Genomic DNA, 16632 nt, shown 5'->3' on the forward strand with positions numbered 1-16632 from the left:
TCAAAAAAAAAAAAAAAAAAAAAAAAAAAACAAGCTGGGACTACAGGCGCGTCGCATCATGCCTGGCTAGTTTTTGTATTTTTAGTAGAGACAAGGGGGTTTTTTTTGTCTTTTTTGTTTTTTGGGTTTTTTTTGAGACGGAGTCTCGCTCTGTCCCCCAGGCTGGAGTGCAGTGGCATGATCTCGGCTCACTGCAAGCTCCGCCTCCCGGGTTCACGCCATTCTCCTGCCTCAGCCTCCCGAGTAGCTGGGACTACAGGCACCTGCCACTATGCCTGGCTAATTTTTTTTGTATTTTTAGTAGAGAAAGGGTTTCACCGTGTTAGCCAGGATGGTCTCGATCTCCTGACCTCGTGATCCGCCCGCCTCAGCCTCCCAAAGTGCTGGGATTACAGGCGTGAGCCACCGCGCCCAGCCTACCTTTTTTTTTTTTTTTTTTAAACAGGATCTCCATCTCATCCAGACTGGAGTGCAGTGGCTCAATCACACCTCATTGCACCCCCACCTCCCAGCTCTGGTGATCCTCCCATCTCACCCCACAAGTAGCTCGGACACAGCACAAGGACTGGCCTTCTTTGTTTTTTGAGATGGAGTCGTACTCTGTCTCCCAGGCTGGAGTGCAGGCGCAATCTCAGCTCATTGCAACCTCCCCATCCCAGGTTTAAGCTATTCTCCTGCCTCAACTTTCCAAGTAACTGGGATTACAGGCATGCACCACCATACCTGGCTAATTTTTGTATTTTTAGTAGAGACGGGGTTTCACCATTTTGGGCAGGTTGGTCTCGAACTCCTGGCCTCAAGTGATCCACCCGCCTCGGCCTCCCAAAGTGGTGGGATAACAGGCATGAACCACTGTGCTTGGCCTTGTATTTTTTTGTAGAGACAGAGTTTTACCATGTTGCCCAGGCTAGTCTCAAACTCCTGAGCTCCTCTAAACTATATTTGAATAGAAGTCCTTAAGACAACATTAGGCCAGGCGCGGTGGCTCACGCCTGGAATCCCAGCACTTTGGGAGGCCGAGGCAGACGGATTACCTAAAGTCAGGAGTTCAAGACCAGCCTGGCCAACATGGTGAAACCCCGCCTCTACTAAAAATACAAAAATTAGCCGGGCGTGGTGGCACATGCCTATAATCCCAGCTACTCAGGAGGCTGAGGCAGGAGAATGGCGGGTGAACCCTGGAGGCGGAGCTTGCAGTGAGCCAAGATCGCGCCACTGCACTCCAGCCTGGGCGACAGAGGGAGACTCTGTCTCAAAAAAAAAAATCAAAGCTCCTTCCAGTATCCTCACACCAACCATTAAGGCTTGGGAGGGGCTATGGTGGAAACTCAACCAATAATTTCTTCTGCCTTAAAGGAGGAGACAAAGAAATCGATGCAAGAACCAGCACTCACCTCCCTTAGGTCAGGTCTTGCTTCCAGCCTGTTTTCTGCAAAGGAATTGGATAAAACTCAACCACTAATTACTTCTCCCTTGAAGAGACAAATAAATAGATGCAAGAACCAGCACTCACCTCCCTTAGGTCAGGACTTGCTTCCAGCCTGTGTTTTCTGCAAAGGAAATGGATAAAAAGGGGAGGTCTCTGGCCCTTGGTACCCTGGGTGGAGAGAGAGCTTTCCCGCCCAGGGTGGATCCGCCCCACTGAGATTAACATTGGGTGGCTCCCAACCACTGACCTCAGGCTCACCTTGACATCACCTGGGCCACATCCTCAGGGATTCGGCTGTAATTGGGCTGCAGTGGGCTTCGGAGAACCACAGCTTGCTAAATCTCCCCAGGTGAGATTAAGGTGCAATTCCCTTCCTAGACCACCCGGGCCAGGTGTGATAGGCGACGGAACAGGAAATACACATTTTGGGTTTTGCAGGGTACCTGGCTCCCAGCTTTAAAAACTCTTGTAGAGAAAAAAAATTAAACAAAAATAAATTAAAAGTAAAAAAAAAAAAAAGGATAAAAACTTCTGTGACTTCCTAAGTTACAAATACAGTAAGTCTACTTTGTGGCCAAATGTGGTGGCTCCTGCCTGTAAATCCCAGCAGGCTGAGAGGCCTAGGCCAGTGGATCCCTAGGGGCCAGGAGTTTGAGACCAGCCCAGGCAACATAGCAAGATGCCATCTCTATAAAAATATTTAATAATTAGCCATGCATAGGCTGGGCGTGGTAGCTCATGCCTGTAGTCCTAGCACTTTGGGAGGCCGAGGCGGGTGGATCACCTGAGGTCAGGAGTTGGAGACCAGACTGGCCAACATGGTGAAACTCTGTCTCTACTAAACATACAAAAAATTAGCCAGGTGTGGTGCCTGTAATCCCAGCTACTTGGGAGGCTGAGACAGGACAATCACTTGAACTCGGGAGGTGGAGGGTGCAGTGAGGCAAGATCACAGCATTGCACTCCAGCCTGGATGACAGGAGCAAGACTCTGTCTCGAAAACAAAAACAAAAAAATTAGCCATACATGATGGGCTGCACCTGTAATCCCAGCTACTCAGGAGGCCGAGGTGGGAGGATCACCTGAGACCAGGAGTTTGAGGCTACAGTGAGCTGTGACTGGCCACCTCACTCCAGCCTAGGCCACAGAGTGAGACCCTGTCTCAAAAAACATAAATAAATAACTGATATTTAATTTTTTTTTTTTTTTTTGGATGGAGTCTCGCTCTGTGACCCAGGCTGGAGTGCAGTGGTGCAATCTCGGTTCATGCAACCTCTGCCTCCCAGGTTCAAGCAATTCTCGTGCCTCAGCCTCCCGAGTAGCTGGGACTGCAGGCACATGCCACCATGCCTGACTAATTTTTTCTATTTTTAGTAGAGACAGGGTTTCACCATATTGGTCAGGCTGGTCTCAAACTCCTGATGTCAGGTGATTACAGGCATGAGCCACCGCACCTGGCCTAAAATTGTTTTTAAATAAAACAGTGTATCTTGTGGAAAGCATTCAGCACAGAATTTTGGTAGTTTAAACTGTTAATTTAATGGAAGCAAATGGTCCCACAAATGAAGATGTATATATCAGTTGCAGCATGCCATCTATAGAGATAGGCACTGTGGAGGCCGGGCACGGTGGCTCATCCCTGTAATCCCTGCACTTTGGAAGGCTGAGGCGGGTGGATCATCTGAGGTCAGGAGTTCGAGACCAACCTGGGCAACATGGCAAAAACCCCCGGCTACTAAAAACAAAAAATTAGCCAGGAATGGTGGTGTGCACCTGTAATCCCAGCTACTCAGGAGGCTGAGGCATGAGAATTGATTGAACCTGGGAGGTGGAGGTTGCAGTGATCCGAGATTGCACCATTGCGCTCCAGGCTGGGCGACAGAGACTCCATCTTTTTTTTTTTTTTTTTTTTTTTTTGAGACGGAGTCTCGCTCTGTCGCCCTGGCTGGAGTGCAGTGGCGCGATCTTGGCTCACTGCAAGCTCCGCCTCCCGGGTTCACGCCATTCTCCTGCTTCAGCCTCCGGAGCAGCTGGGACTACAGGCACCCGCCACCGCGCCCGGCTAATTTTTTGTATTTTTAGTAGAGACGGGGTTTCACCGTGTTAGCCGGGCTGGTTTCGATCTCCTGACCTCGTGATCCACCCGCCTCGGCCTCCCAAAGTGCCGGGATTACAGGCGTGAGTCACCGCGCCTGGCCGAGACTCCATCTTTTAAAAAAAAAAAAAAATGATGGCCAGGTGCAGCGGTTCATAAATGTAATGCCAGCACTTTGGGAGGCTGAGGCGGGAGGACTGCCAGAGTCCAGGAGTTCACGACTGGCCTGGGCAATATGGCGAGACTCCCTCTCTGAAAAAAAAGAAAATAAAAACAATAAAAATAAATCATATTCTAGCTGACAGAGAGAATGTTTTGTTAAAACATTTGGCCTTTAGTCCTAGAGCAGCTATGGAGAGATAAAGATGAAAGAGGTATCTCTTGTTATGCATACCCAGGCCCTACAACCACACCTGAGCTTATGTTAATGAGGTGACTTTTGGAAGGCCCCTAGATAACCCCACGAGGGCGGGCAACTGGCTGCCAAAGAAACCGTCAGTGATTAGACATTGGGAACTTTCAGCCCCAGGCTCCAAGTGGCCTCCAGGGAGAGGAGAGGGGCTGAAGGTTGAATTGATTATGAACTGCCAGCTATGTGATCAGCATTGCCCACCTAAGGAATCCTACATAAACCCCAAAAGTAAAGGGTTTGGGCCAGGCGTCGTGTGGCTCATGCCTGTAATCCCAACACTTTGGGAGGCCTAGATGGGAGGATTGCTTGAGCCCAAGGATTCTAGACCAGTCTGGACAAAATAGCAAGACCCTGCCTCTACAAAAAATAAAAAATTAGCCAGGCATGGTGGAGTGCACCTGTAGACCCAGCTACTCAGGAGGCTGAGGCACGAGAATCACTTGAACGCAGTAGGCAGAGGCTGCAGTGAGCTGAGATAGCGCCACTGCACTCCAGCCTGGGTGACGGAGTGAGACAGTCTCAAAAAAAAAAAAAAACAGGAAAGTTCAGAAGAACTTCCTGGTTGGTGAACCGGGGTGCATCCGTGTGCCAGGACTATGGTGCACCCCAGGTCCACAGGGACAGAAGCTCCTGCACTTGGGACTCCTCTAAACCTCCCCCTATGCATCTCCTCCTTGGCTGTTCATTTGTATCCTTTAAAATACGAAGGGGTGGGTTGCCGCTCCACATCTGTGGGCGTTTCTCGTTAGGTGGAAGGAGAGACTTGGAAAAGAAAGAGACACAGAGACAAAGTATAGAGAAAGAAAAAAGGGGGCCCAGGGGACCGGCGTTCAGCACACGGAGGATCCCCCATCCTTGATCATTATTGGGTATTTCTCAGAGAGGGAGATGTGGCAGGGTCATAGGATAATAGTGGAGAGAAGGTCAGCAGGTAAACCCGTGCACAAAGCTCTCTGCATCATAGACAAGGTAAAGAATTAAGTGCTGTGCCCTAGATACGCATACACAGAAACATCTCAATGCCTTACAGAGCAGCATTGCTGCCCGCATGTCCCACCTCCAACCCTAAGGCGGTTTTCCCCTATCTCAGCAGATGGAACATAAAATCGGGGTTTACACCCAGACATTCCATTGCCCAGGGACGGGCAGGAGACAGATGCCTTCCTCTTGTCTCAACTGCAAAGAGGCGTTCCTTCCTTTTTTACGAATCCTCCTCAGCACAGACCCTTTATGGGTGTCAGGCTGGAGGATGGTCAGCCACGAGGCCATATTTCAGACTATGACATGGGGAGAAACCTTGGACAATACCTGGCTTTCCTAGGCAGAGGTCCCTGCTGCCTTCCGCAGTGTTTTGTGTCCCTGGGTACCTGAGATTAGGGAGTAGTGATGACTCTTAACAAGCATGCTGCCTTCAAGCATTTGTTTAACAAAGCACATTTTACACAGCCCTTAATCCATTTAACCCTGAGTTGACACAACACATGTTTCAGGGAGCACAGGGTTGGGGGTAGGGTTACAGATTAACAGCATCTCAAGGCAGAAGAATTTTTCTTAGTACAGAACAAAATGGAGTCTCCTATGTCTACTTCTTTCTACACAGACACAGTAACAATCTGATCTCTCTTTCTTTTCCCCACAAAAATAACCTTTGTAGGCCAGGCACAGTGGCTCAGGCCTGTAATCCCAGTACTTTGGGAGGCTGAGGCAGATGGATCACTCAAGGTCAGGAGTTTGAGACCAGCCCAGCCAACATGGTGAAACTGCGTCTCTACAAAAATACAAAAATTAGCCAGGCATGGTAGCTCAACGTCTGTAATCCCAGCCACTCGAGAGGCTGAGGCAGGAGAATTGTTTGAACCCGGGAGGCAGAGGCAGAGGTTGCAGTGAGCAGAGATCGCGCGACTGCACTCCAGCCTGGGTGCGACAGAGGGAGACTCTATCTCAAAAAAAAAAAAAAAATGAAAACCCGCTTTTAGTAAAAAAATAAAAATGAAAAAATGTGACTCAGGCTGCACTCTGGCCCATGTCCTGGCTGCTGAGCGTCATGTGGCTCCAGACGCTGCACTTTTGCCTCCTTATTGTTCCCGTAGATAGGATTTCTGACAGGAGGGTCATTAGACGGATTTGTATCTGCATGGTTCCTATAGATAAACTCTGGGACATTAGAATTATAAGGCTTTTGTTTAAGGATGGTTTCAGATGTTTTTCAGACCCTGAATTCCAGCCAAATAGCTGACACTAACCAGTTTGAAGACCCCAGCGAGGAATAGGATCAGCATGAGAACACTGCATGTTCATGTCCCCGTCTCCGCCAGCAGTCAGCATGGCCACACTTTGGCACACACCAAAACACTTACAAACCCTAGCCCTGGCCGGGCGCAGAGGCTCACACCTGTAACTCCAGCACTTTGGGAGGCCAAGGCAGGTGAATCACCTGAGGTCAAGAGTTCAAGACCAGCCTGGCCAACATAGTGAAACCCTGTCTCTACTAAAAATACGAAAATTAGTCAGGCATGGTGGCGGGTGCCTGTAGTTCCCAGCTACTCGGGAGGCCGAGACATGAGAATCGCTTGAACCTGGGAGGCATAGGTTGCAGTGAGCCGAGATCATACCACTGCACTCCAGCCTGGGTGACAGAGTGGGACTCCATGTCAACAACAACAACAACAACAAAACCCTAGTCCTGGCCAAGCGTGGTAGCTCACATCTGTAACCCCAGTACTTTGGGAGGCCAAGGCAGGTGAATCACCTGAGGTCAAGAGTTCAAGACCAGCCTGGCCAACATAGTGGAACCTCATCTCTACTAAAAACACAAAAAATTAGTTGGGCGTGGTAGCGGGTGCCTGTAACCCCAGCTACTCAGGAGGCTGAGGCAAGAGAATTACTTGAACCTGGGAGGCGGAGGTTGCAGCGAGCAAAGATCCTGCCACTGCGCTCCAGCCTGGGTGACAAAGCAAAACTCCATCTCAAAAAAAAAAAAACCTAGACCCAGACTTCTGGGGAAGATGGATTGGAGGTTTCCTCCCATCTCCTCATTCCTGAGCCCTATGATTAAACTTCCATCTCTTCTGCAACCCAGTGACCCGGCAAATTGACTCACCGCGTGCACTGGGCAACGGACCTACTGTCAGAGGCGTGTGAACCACAGCAACTCCATCTTGAACAGGAGCTGAGTCAAATAAGGCTGAGACCTACCGGGCTGCACTCCCAGACAGTTAAGGCATTCTCAAAAAAAAAAAAAAAAATGCCAGGCACGGTGGCCCAGCACTTTGGGAGGCCGAGGCAGGTGGATCACCTGAGGTAGAGTTCGAGACCAGCCTGGCCAACACCGTAAAACCCCGTCTCTACTGAAAATACAAAAATTAGTCAGGCGTGGTGGCAGGTGCCTGTAATCCCAGCTACTTTCGAGGCTGAGGCAGGAGAATCACTTGAGCCGGGGAGGCGGAGGTTGCAGTAAAAAGAAAAAAAAAAAGCATTCTAAGTCACAGGATGAGATAAGTCAGCATAAGATACAGGTCATAAGGACCTCGCTGATAAGACAGGTTGCAATGTAGCAGGACCAGCCACAGACAAAACTCCTCAGACACCGAGTTAAAGAAGAAAGGGGTGGCGCGGTGGCTCACGCCTGTAATCCCAGCACTTTGGGAGGCTGAGGCGGGTGGATCACGAGGTCAGGAGATCGAGACCATCCCGGTTAACACAGTGAAACCCCGTCTCTACTAAAAATACAAAAATTAGCCAGCGTGGTGGCGGGCGCCCGTAGTCCCAGCTACTCAGGAGGCTGAGGCAGGAGAATGGCATGAACCTGGGAGGCGGAGCTTGCAGTGAACCGAGATCGCGCCACTGCACTCCAGCCTGGGTGACAGAGTGAGACTCTGTCTCAAAAAAAAAAAAAAAAAAAAAAAAAGAAGAAGAAAGGGGTTTATTCAGCCAGGGGCATTGGCAAGACTCCTGTCTCAAGAGCTGAGCTCCCCAAGTGAGCAATTCCTGTCCCTTTTAAGGGCTCACAACTCCAAGGGGGTGCGCGTGAGAGGGTCGTGATCGATTGAGCAAGCAGGGGGTAGGTGACTGGGGGCTGCATGCACCAGTAATCAGATCCAAACAAAACAGGATAGGGATTTTCACAGTGCTTTTCTATACGATGTCTGTAATCTATAGATAACCGATTAGGTCAGGGGTCGATCATTAACTACCAGGCCCAGGGTGTGGCGCCGGGCTGTCTGCTTGTGGATTTCATTCCTGCCTTTTAGTTTTTACTTTTTCTTTCTTTGGAGGTGGAAATTGGGCATAAGACAATATGAGGGGTGGTCTCCTCCCTTAGCAATAAAGAATCCAGCCAAACTCCACCAAAACCAAGGTGGTGACGACAGTGTCCTCTGGTTGTCCTCACTGCTCCACTCCCACCAGCCCCATGACAGTTTACAAATGCCATGGCAATGTCAGGAAGTTACCCTATGTGGTCTAAAAAGGGGAGGAATGAATAATCCACCCCTTTTTTAGCATATCCATAGAAATAACCATAAAAATGGGCAACCAAGGCTGGGAGTGGTGGCTTATGCCTGTAATCCCACCACTTTGGGAGGCCGAGGCAGGCAGATCACCTGAGGTCAGGAGGTCGAGATCAGCCTGGCCAACATGGTGAAACCCCATCTCTTACTAAAAATATAAAAATTAGCCAGACGTGATGGCAGGCGCCTGTAATCCCAGCTACTCAGGAGGCTGAGGCAGGAGAATCACTTGAACCCAGGAAGCAGAGGTTGCAGTGAGCCAAGATCACGCTATTGCACTCGGCCTGGGCAACAAGAGCAAAACTCCATCTCAAAAAAAATAAGGGCAACCAGCAGCCCTACGGGCAGCTGTCTATGGAGTAGCTATTCTTTTATTCCTTCACTTTCCTAATAAGCTTGCTTTCACTTTACTCCATGTTCTTGCCCTGAATTCTTTCTGGCATGAGCTTCAAGAACCCACCATGCCCAGCTCGTCCTTACTTGCTTTAAAAAAGTATCATTGGTGGCCCCGTGCGGTGGCTCACTCCTGTAATCCCAGCACTTCGAGAGGCCAAGGCTGGCGGATCACCTGAGGTCAGAAGTTCGAGACCAGCCTGACCAACATGGAGAAACCCCATCTCTACTAAAATACAAAACTCTACTAAAATATTTAAAAAATTAGCTGGGTGTGGTGGTACATGCCTGTAATCCCAGCTACTTGGGAGGCTGAGGCAGGAGAATCACTTGGACCCAGGTAGCAGAGGTTGCAGTGAGCTGAGATCACGCCATTGCACTCCAGCCTGGGCAACAAGAGTGAAACTCCATCTCATAAATAAATAAATAAATAAAATCATTGGAATAATTTTCTTCTTTAGGAAGAGCAGCCTTGGGCCAGGCATAGTGGCACATGCCTGGAATCCCAGAACTTTGGGAAGCCCAGGCAGGTGGATTGCTTGAGTTCAAGAGTTCCAGACCAGCCTGGACAACATGAGAAAACCTGTTCTCCATCAAATATACAAAATTTCGACTGAACACAGTGGCTGTAAGCCCAGCGTGTTGGGAAGCTGAGGTGGGTGAATTATTTGAGGTCAGACCAGCCTGACTAACATGGTGAAACCCCATCTCTACGAAAAATACAAAAGTTAGCCAGGAGGTGGCGGGCACCTGTGGTCCCAGCTACTCGGGAGGCTGAGGCGGGAGAATGACATGAATCCCAGAGTCGTAGGTTGCAGCGAGCCAAGATCGTGCCACTGCACTTCAGCCTGGGCGACACAGCGAGAATCCACCTCAGAAAATAAAAATAAAAATCAGCCAGGCATGGGGATGAACGCCTTTAATCCCAGCTACTCGGGAGGCTGAGGCATGACAATCGCTTGAACCCAGGAGGCTGAGGTTGCAGTGAGTTGTGACCCTCAACCTCCTGGGTTCAAGGGATTGTCAAGCCTCAGCCTCCCGAGTAGCTGGGATTATACACGTTCGCTCCCATGCCTGGCTAATTTTTGTATTGCAAAAATGTACTCCAGCCTAGACGACAGGACTGCACTCTAGCCTGGATGACAGAGCAAGACTGTGTCTCAAAAATAAATAAATAAATAAATAAATAAATAGCCAACTGTGATGGTGCATGCCTGTAGTCCCAGCTACTCAGGAGGCCAAGGCAGGAGGATCACTTGAGACTAGGAGGTCACGGCTGCAGTGAGCTGTGATCTCGAAACTGCACTCCAGCCTGGGCAACAAAGGGAAAGGAAGGAAGGAAGGAAGGAAGGAAGGAAGGAAGGAAGGAAGGAGGGAAGGAGGGAAAGAGGGAAGGAGGGAAGGAGGGAAGGAGGGAAGGAGAGAAGGAGGAAGGGAAAGGAAGTCAGTCTTGTGGGACAAGGAAGGAAGGAAGGGAGGGAGGGAGGGAGGGAGGGAGTCAGTCAGTCTTGTGGGACTCAGCCCTGAACCTGTGGGATCTGATGCTGTCCCCAGGTAGGGAGTGTCAGAACTAAACCAAAGGAGAGGACACCCAGCTGGTCTCTGCTGGAGAACTGGTTGTTGGTGGGGAGAAACATACATTTTTGGTGAAGTATTCTGTGTTGAGTGTCAAAGTAGGAAAAACAGGACGGGGTGTGGTAGCTCATGCCTGTCATCCCAGGATTTTGGGAGGCCAAGGCAGGTGGATCACTTGAGGTCAGGACTTTGAGAACACCCTGGTGAACATGGCAAAACTCCATCTCTACTAAAAAAATACAAAAATTAGCTGGGCGCAGTGGCAGGCGCCTGTAATACTGGCCACTCGGGAGGCTGAGGCAGGAGAATCACTTGAACCCAGGAGGCAGAAGTTGCAGTGAGCGGAGATTGTGCCTTTGCACTCCAGCCTGGGAGACACAGCAAGACTCCGTCTCAAAAAAAAAAAAAAGGCCGGGTGCAGTGGCTCACGCCTATAATATCAGCACTTTGGGAGGCCAAGGCAGGTGGATCACGAGGCCAAGAGATCCAGACCATCCTAGTCAACATGGTGAAACCCCGTCTCTACTAAAAATACAAAGCTGGGTATGGTGGCGGGCACCTGTAGTCCCAGCTACTAAGGAAGCTGAGGCAGAAGAATCGCTTGAATCTGGGAGGCAGAGGTTGCAGTGAGCCGAGATCGTGCCACTACACTCCAGCCTGGGCGACGGAGCGAGACTCCGTCTCAAAAAAATAGAAAAATACAAAAATTAGCCAGGCGTGGTTGCAGGCACCTGTAATCCCAGCCACTGGGACGACTGAGTCAGAAGAATCGCTTCAACCCAGGAGGCAGAAGTTGCAGTGAGCTGAGATTGTGCCACTCTAATCCAGCCTGGGTGACACAGCAAGACTCCATCTTGAAAAAAAAAATATTAAAATGCAGGGACTGGGGCCAGGCGCGGAGGCTCACGCCTGTAATCACAGCGCTTTGGGAGGCCAAGGCGGGCGGATCACGAGGTCAGGAGATCGAGACCATCCTGGCTAACACGGTGAAACCCCGTCTCTACTAAAAATACAAAAAATTAGCCGGGCGTGGTGGTGGGCACCTGTAGTCCCAGCTCCTCGGGAGGCTGAGGCAGGACAATGGTGTGAACTCGGGAGGTGGAGCTTGCAGTGAGCCGACATTGCGCCACTGCACTCCAGCCTGGGCGACAGAGCGAGACTCCATCTCAAATAAATAAATAAATAATAAAATAAAAATAAATAATATAAATAATTAAATAATGAATTCATGCATACAGATATTAGCCAGGTGTGGTGATGCATGCCTGTCATCCCAGCTAATACTTGGGAGGCTGAGGCAGGAGGATCACTTGAGCCTGGGAGGCAGAGGCTGCGGTGAAACAAGATCATGCCATTGTATTCCAGCCTAAGCAACAGAGCCAGCCCCTATCTCTAAACTAATTAATTAATTAATTAATGAACCAGGTGTGCTATTGCACACCTGCAGCCTCAGCTACTGGAGAGGCTGAATCCAGCCTGGACAACACAGCAAGACCCCCAACCCCTCCCTCCCCCACCAAAAAAAGTGTATTAATTTGACTTAGTGTGTTGCCTATTTGAAAGCCTATTTTCTCTGGAAGGAAATGGAAGAATTCAAGAGTTTCTAGGATCTATGACAGGAAAGTAGCCTATGGCTAGAGAAGAGAGATGAAAAAAATTCAACAAATCATTTGTGGTTTGTTATTGGTGGGGGGCAGTTGTTTGAGGCTTTGCTGAGGTTCTTTTTTTGGTGCTGGGGCTCAAGACACACCACCCCAAAACATTTATCTTTGCCATATTGATCATTTTGAAAACGATAGACAAAGGACTACCTCTAAAAACCTGCCCTGTCGTAAAGGAAATCTACATCTATAAAGAAATTTTCTCCTTTGCTTTTTGTTTTGTTTTGAGATGGGGTCTCACTATGTTGCCCAACCTGGACTTGAACTCCTTGGCTCAAGCAATCCTCTTGATTCCTGGGTATATGAGACTACAGGCAAGCAGCATGCCCTGGCTTCAATAAGAGAAATCTTCATTAGTAAAGATATTTATACCAGGACAGGGTGTGGTGGCTCACGCCTGTAATCCCAGCATTTTGGGAGGCCAAGATGGGCAGATCACTTGAGTCCAGGAGCTCGAGACCAGCCTGGGCAACATGGTGAAACCCTATCTCTACTAAAAATACAAAAATTAGCCAGGCGTGGCGTTGCACACCTGTAATCCCAGCTACTCAGTAGGCTGAGGCAGAATTGCTTGAACCCAGGAGGTAGAGGCTGCAGTGAGCTGAGATCGCACCACGGCACTCTAGCCTGGGTGACAGAGTGAGACTCTATCTCAAAAAAAAAAAAACAAAAAACAAAAGGGACAGGTGAAGTAGCTCACGTCTGTAATCCCAGCACTTTGGGAGGCTGAGGCAGGCGGTTCAGGAGGTCAGGAGTTTGAGACCAGCCTGGCTAGCATGGTGAAACCCTGTCTCTACTAAAAATACAAAAGAAAAGTTAGCCGGGTCTGGTGGCACATCCCTGTAGTCCCAGCTACTTGGGAGGCTGAGGCAGGAGAATTGTTTGAACCCAGCAGGAGGAGGTTGCAGTGAGCCGAGATTGTGCCACTGCACTCCAGCCTGGGCGACAGAGCGAGACTCCATCTCAAAAAAAAATGGATATTTCTACCAGGAGAGTTGCTCAGAGACAACTTTTATTACCTGAGGAACTTTCACCTGCATTAATAAGTCAACCCCCAGCTCATCATACTTTTCCTCCTTTCTTTTTTTTTTTTTTTGAGATGAAGTCTCGCTCCCTCGCCCGGGCTGGAGTGCAGTGGCGCAATCTCGGCTCACTGCAAACTCCACCTCCCAGGTTCAAGTGGTTCTCCTGCCTCAGCCTCCCGAGTAGCTGGGATTACTGATACCCACCATCACGCCTTCTAATTTTTTGCATTTTTAGTAGAAACGGGGTTTCACCATGTTGGCCAGGCTTGTCTCAAACTCCTGTCCTCAGGTGATTCACCTGCCTCAGCCTCCCAAAGTGCTGGAATTGCAGGCGTAAACCACTGTGCCTGGCAACTTTTCCCCCTTTTATCATAACTTAATTTGCCTCCACCACCCCCAGAAGCTCCAAGTCTCTACTCCTTTTCATTTATGTATGAATGTATGTATGTATTTATTCATTTTATTTATTTATTTATTTATTTTTATTTATTTATTTTTATTTTTATTTTTATTTTTATTTTTTTTTTGAGACAAGAGTCTCGCTCTGTCGCCCAGGCTGGAGTGCAGTGGCGCGATCTCGGCTCACTGCAAGTTCCGCATCCCGGGTTCATGCCATTCTCCTGCCTCAGCCTCTCTGAGTAGCTGGGACTACAGGCGCCCGCCACCACGCCCGGCTAATTTTTTGTATTTTTAGTAGAGACGGGGTTTCACTGTGGTCTCGATCTCCTGACCTCGTGATCCGCCCGCCTCGGCCTCCCAAAGTGCTGGGATTACAAGCGTGAGCCACCGCGCCCGGCCTGTTTATTTTTTTTGAGACGGAGCCTTGCTCTGTCGCCCAGGCTGGAGTGCAGTGAGATCGTGCCACTCCGCCTCCCGGGTTCACGCCATTCTCCTGCCTCAGCCTCCCAAGGAGCTGGGACTACAGGCGCCCGCCACCCGCCTGGCTAATTTTTTTTTGTATTTTTAGTAGAGACGGGGTTTCACTGTGTTAGCCAGGATGGTCTTGATCTCCTGACCTCGTGATCCGCCCGCCTCGGCCTCCCAAAATGCTGGGATTACTGGCGTGAGCCACCGCGCCCGGCCCTATTCATTTTATTTTGAGACAGGGTCTCCCTCTATCTGCCAGGCTGGAGTGCAGTGGCGTGATCTTGGCCTACTGCAACCTCCGCCTCCCAGGTTCAAGTAATCCTCCCGTCTCAGCCTCCCAAGTAGCTGGGATTACAGGGCACACCACCACGCCCAGCTAATTTTTGTATTTTTGGTGGAGACCGGGTTTCACCCTGTTGTCCAGGCTAGTCTCAAACTCCTGACGTCAGGTGATCCACCCATTTCAGTTCCCAAAGTGTTGAGATTACAGACATGAGCCACGGGGACTGACACCCCTACTCCTTTCTTCTTTTTTTTTTTTGAGATGGAGTCTCCCTTTGTAGCCCGGGCTGGAGTGCAATGGTGCGATCTCAGCTCACTGCAGTTTCCTCCTCCCTGGTTCAAGTGATTCTCCTGCCTCAGCCTCCGGAGTAGCTGGGATTACAGGCATGCACCACCACGCTGACTAATTTTTGTATTTTTAGCAGAGATGGGGTTTCACCATGTTGGCCAGGCTGGTCTCAAACTCCTGACCTCAGGTGATCCACCCACCTTGGCCTCCCAAAGTGCTGGGATTACAGGTGTGAGCCACCTCACCCTACACTCTTACTCCTTTCTGTAGCTCAAGCTGCTAGATGAGCTTCAGTCATCTGGCCCTTCCTCCAGTCTCACATTTTTGTGGGACTCCTGTGCATACATAATTGAATCTGGTTTTTCTTCTGTCAAACTGTTTTGTGTCAATGTAATTCATAGCCCATCCAAAGAACCCAGGAGGGTGGAGGGAATCCATTTTCTCTCCTCCACACTGGAGGGCCATGAAGCCCAGGAGTTCAAGACTGGCCTGGTGTACAAAGTGAGACCCAGTCTCTATTTAAAAAAGAGGGGGAGGGGGCTGGGCATGGTGTCTCACACCTATAATTCCAGCACTTTGGGAGGCCCAGGTGGATGGATCACCTGAGGTCAGGAGTCCGAGACTAGCCTGGCCAAGGTGGTGAAACCCCGTCTTTACTAAAAATACAAAATTAGCCTGGTATGGTGGCGGGAGCCTGTAATCCCAGCTACTTGGAACGCTAGGGCAGGGGAATCGCTTGGTTTGGGATTTTCTCTGTGAGACACTTGCCGTCTCCAGGATTATGGGTCTCAGGTGAAAGAAAGACACAGAAGGAGAGAGAGACAGAGAGAGGGACAGGGAAAGAGAATTTTAGACTTAACTAACATTGACGCTTAGGAGAAGTAGGGAGAAAGAGGTGGGAAAATAAAGTGCCAAAATAAAAATGAACATGTCAGTAACAATAACAGCATTAATAATAACTAGTATTGCCGGGCGCAGTGGCTCACGCCTCTAATCCCAGCACTTTGGGACGCCAAGGCGGGCGAATCACGAGGTCAGGAGTTTGAGACCAGCCTGGCCAACATGGTGAAACCCCGTATCTACTAAAAATACAAAAAGTTAGTTAGCTGGGCATAGTGGTGCGTGCCTGTAATCCCAGCTACTCGGGAGGCTGAGGCAGGAGAATCGCTTGAACCCTGGAGGCAAAGGTTGCAGTGAGTCAAGATCAGGCCACTGCACTCCAGCCCAAGGGACAGAGTGAGACTCTGTCTCAAAAAAAAAAAAGAAAGGAAGAAGAAGAAGAAGAGGAAGAAGAAGAAGAAGAGGAGGAAGAAGAAGAGGAAGAGGAAGAGGAAGAGGAAGAGGAAGAGGAAGAAGAAGAAGAAGAAGAAGAAGAAGAAGAAGAAGAAGAAGAAGAGAAGAAGAAGAAGAAGAAGAAGAAGAAGAAGAAGAAGAAGAAGAAGAAGATAGTGGCCAGGCGCAGTGGCTCACACCTGTAATCCCAGTGTAGCAGGACGAGCCACAGACAAAACCTCAGACACCAAGTTGTAGAAGGGAGAGCTTTATTCAGCTGGGAGCACTGGCAAGCTACTGCCTTAAAATCCAAGCTACCTGAGTGAGCATTTCCTGTCCCTTTTAAGGGCTCACAACACTAAAGATTGCACATGAAAGGGTCGTGATTGATTGAGCAATCTAGGGGATACATAACAGGGGTTTCATGCACTGGTGGTCAGAGAGAAACAGAACAGAGCAGGGAGTTTCACAATGTTCTTCTATACAATGTCTGGAATCTATGGATAACATCGGGTTCTAAGTTATGAGTTGATTTTTATCTACTGGGTTTACGCCAGGCAGGCCCAGGCCTGGTTTTGGGTCTGGTGCCTGGCGCCGGGCTACCTGCCTTTGGTTTCACTTCCTTGCTTTTTTCTTAAAAACAGGTACTGAGTATAAAACAGTATAAAACAATATGAGAGGGTTTCTCTCTTTCCTCACCAGCACTTCGGGAGGCTGAGGCGGGTGGATCACAAGGTCAGATCAGCACTTTGGGAGGTTGAGGTAGGAGGATCCCTTGAGCCCAGGAGCTCAAGTCCAGCCTGGGCAACATAGCAAGACCCCCA

General features: G+C 49.4%; 1 protein-coding gene across 3 annotated transcripts in view; it reads right to left on the reverse strand.

Annotated features, from left to right (window-relative positions):
• Positions 1-16632, reverse strand: part of NLRP7 (NLR family pyrin domain containing 7) — a 43265-nt gene that overhangs the window by 21008 nt on the left and 5625 nt on the right. For 2 of the 3 annotated variants that reach the window (XM_032171112.2, XM_032171114.2), the window contains exon 1: positions 1514-1575. Coding sequence is in view for 1 of the 3 variants with exons in the window: in XM_032171110.2 (XP_032027001.1) it covers positions 1514-1550; positions 1688-1695 (45 nt within the window). In the remaining 2 variants the exon portion in view is untranslated. Of the gene's footprint in view, positions 1-1513; positions 1576-1687; positions 1895-16632 lie in introns of those variants that run through there. The other variant, XM_032171110.2, reaches the window with a different exon arrangement.

This window comes from Hylobates moloch, unplaced genomic scaffold (genome assembly GCF_009828535.3).
Source record: "Hylobates moloch isolate HMO894 unplaced genomic scaffold, HMol_V3 SCAFFOLD_12, whole genome shotgun sequence".
Lineage (NCBI taxonomy): Eukaryota > Metazoa > Chordata > Mammalia > Primates > Hylobatidae > Hylobates > Hylobates moloch.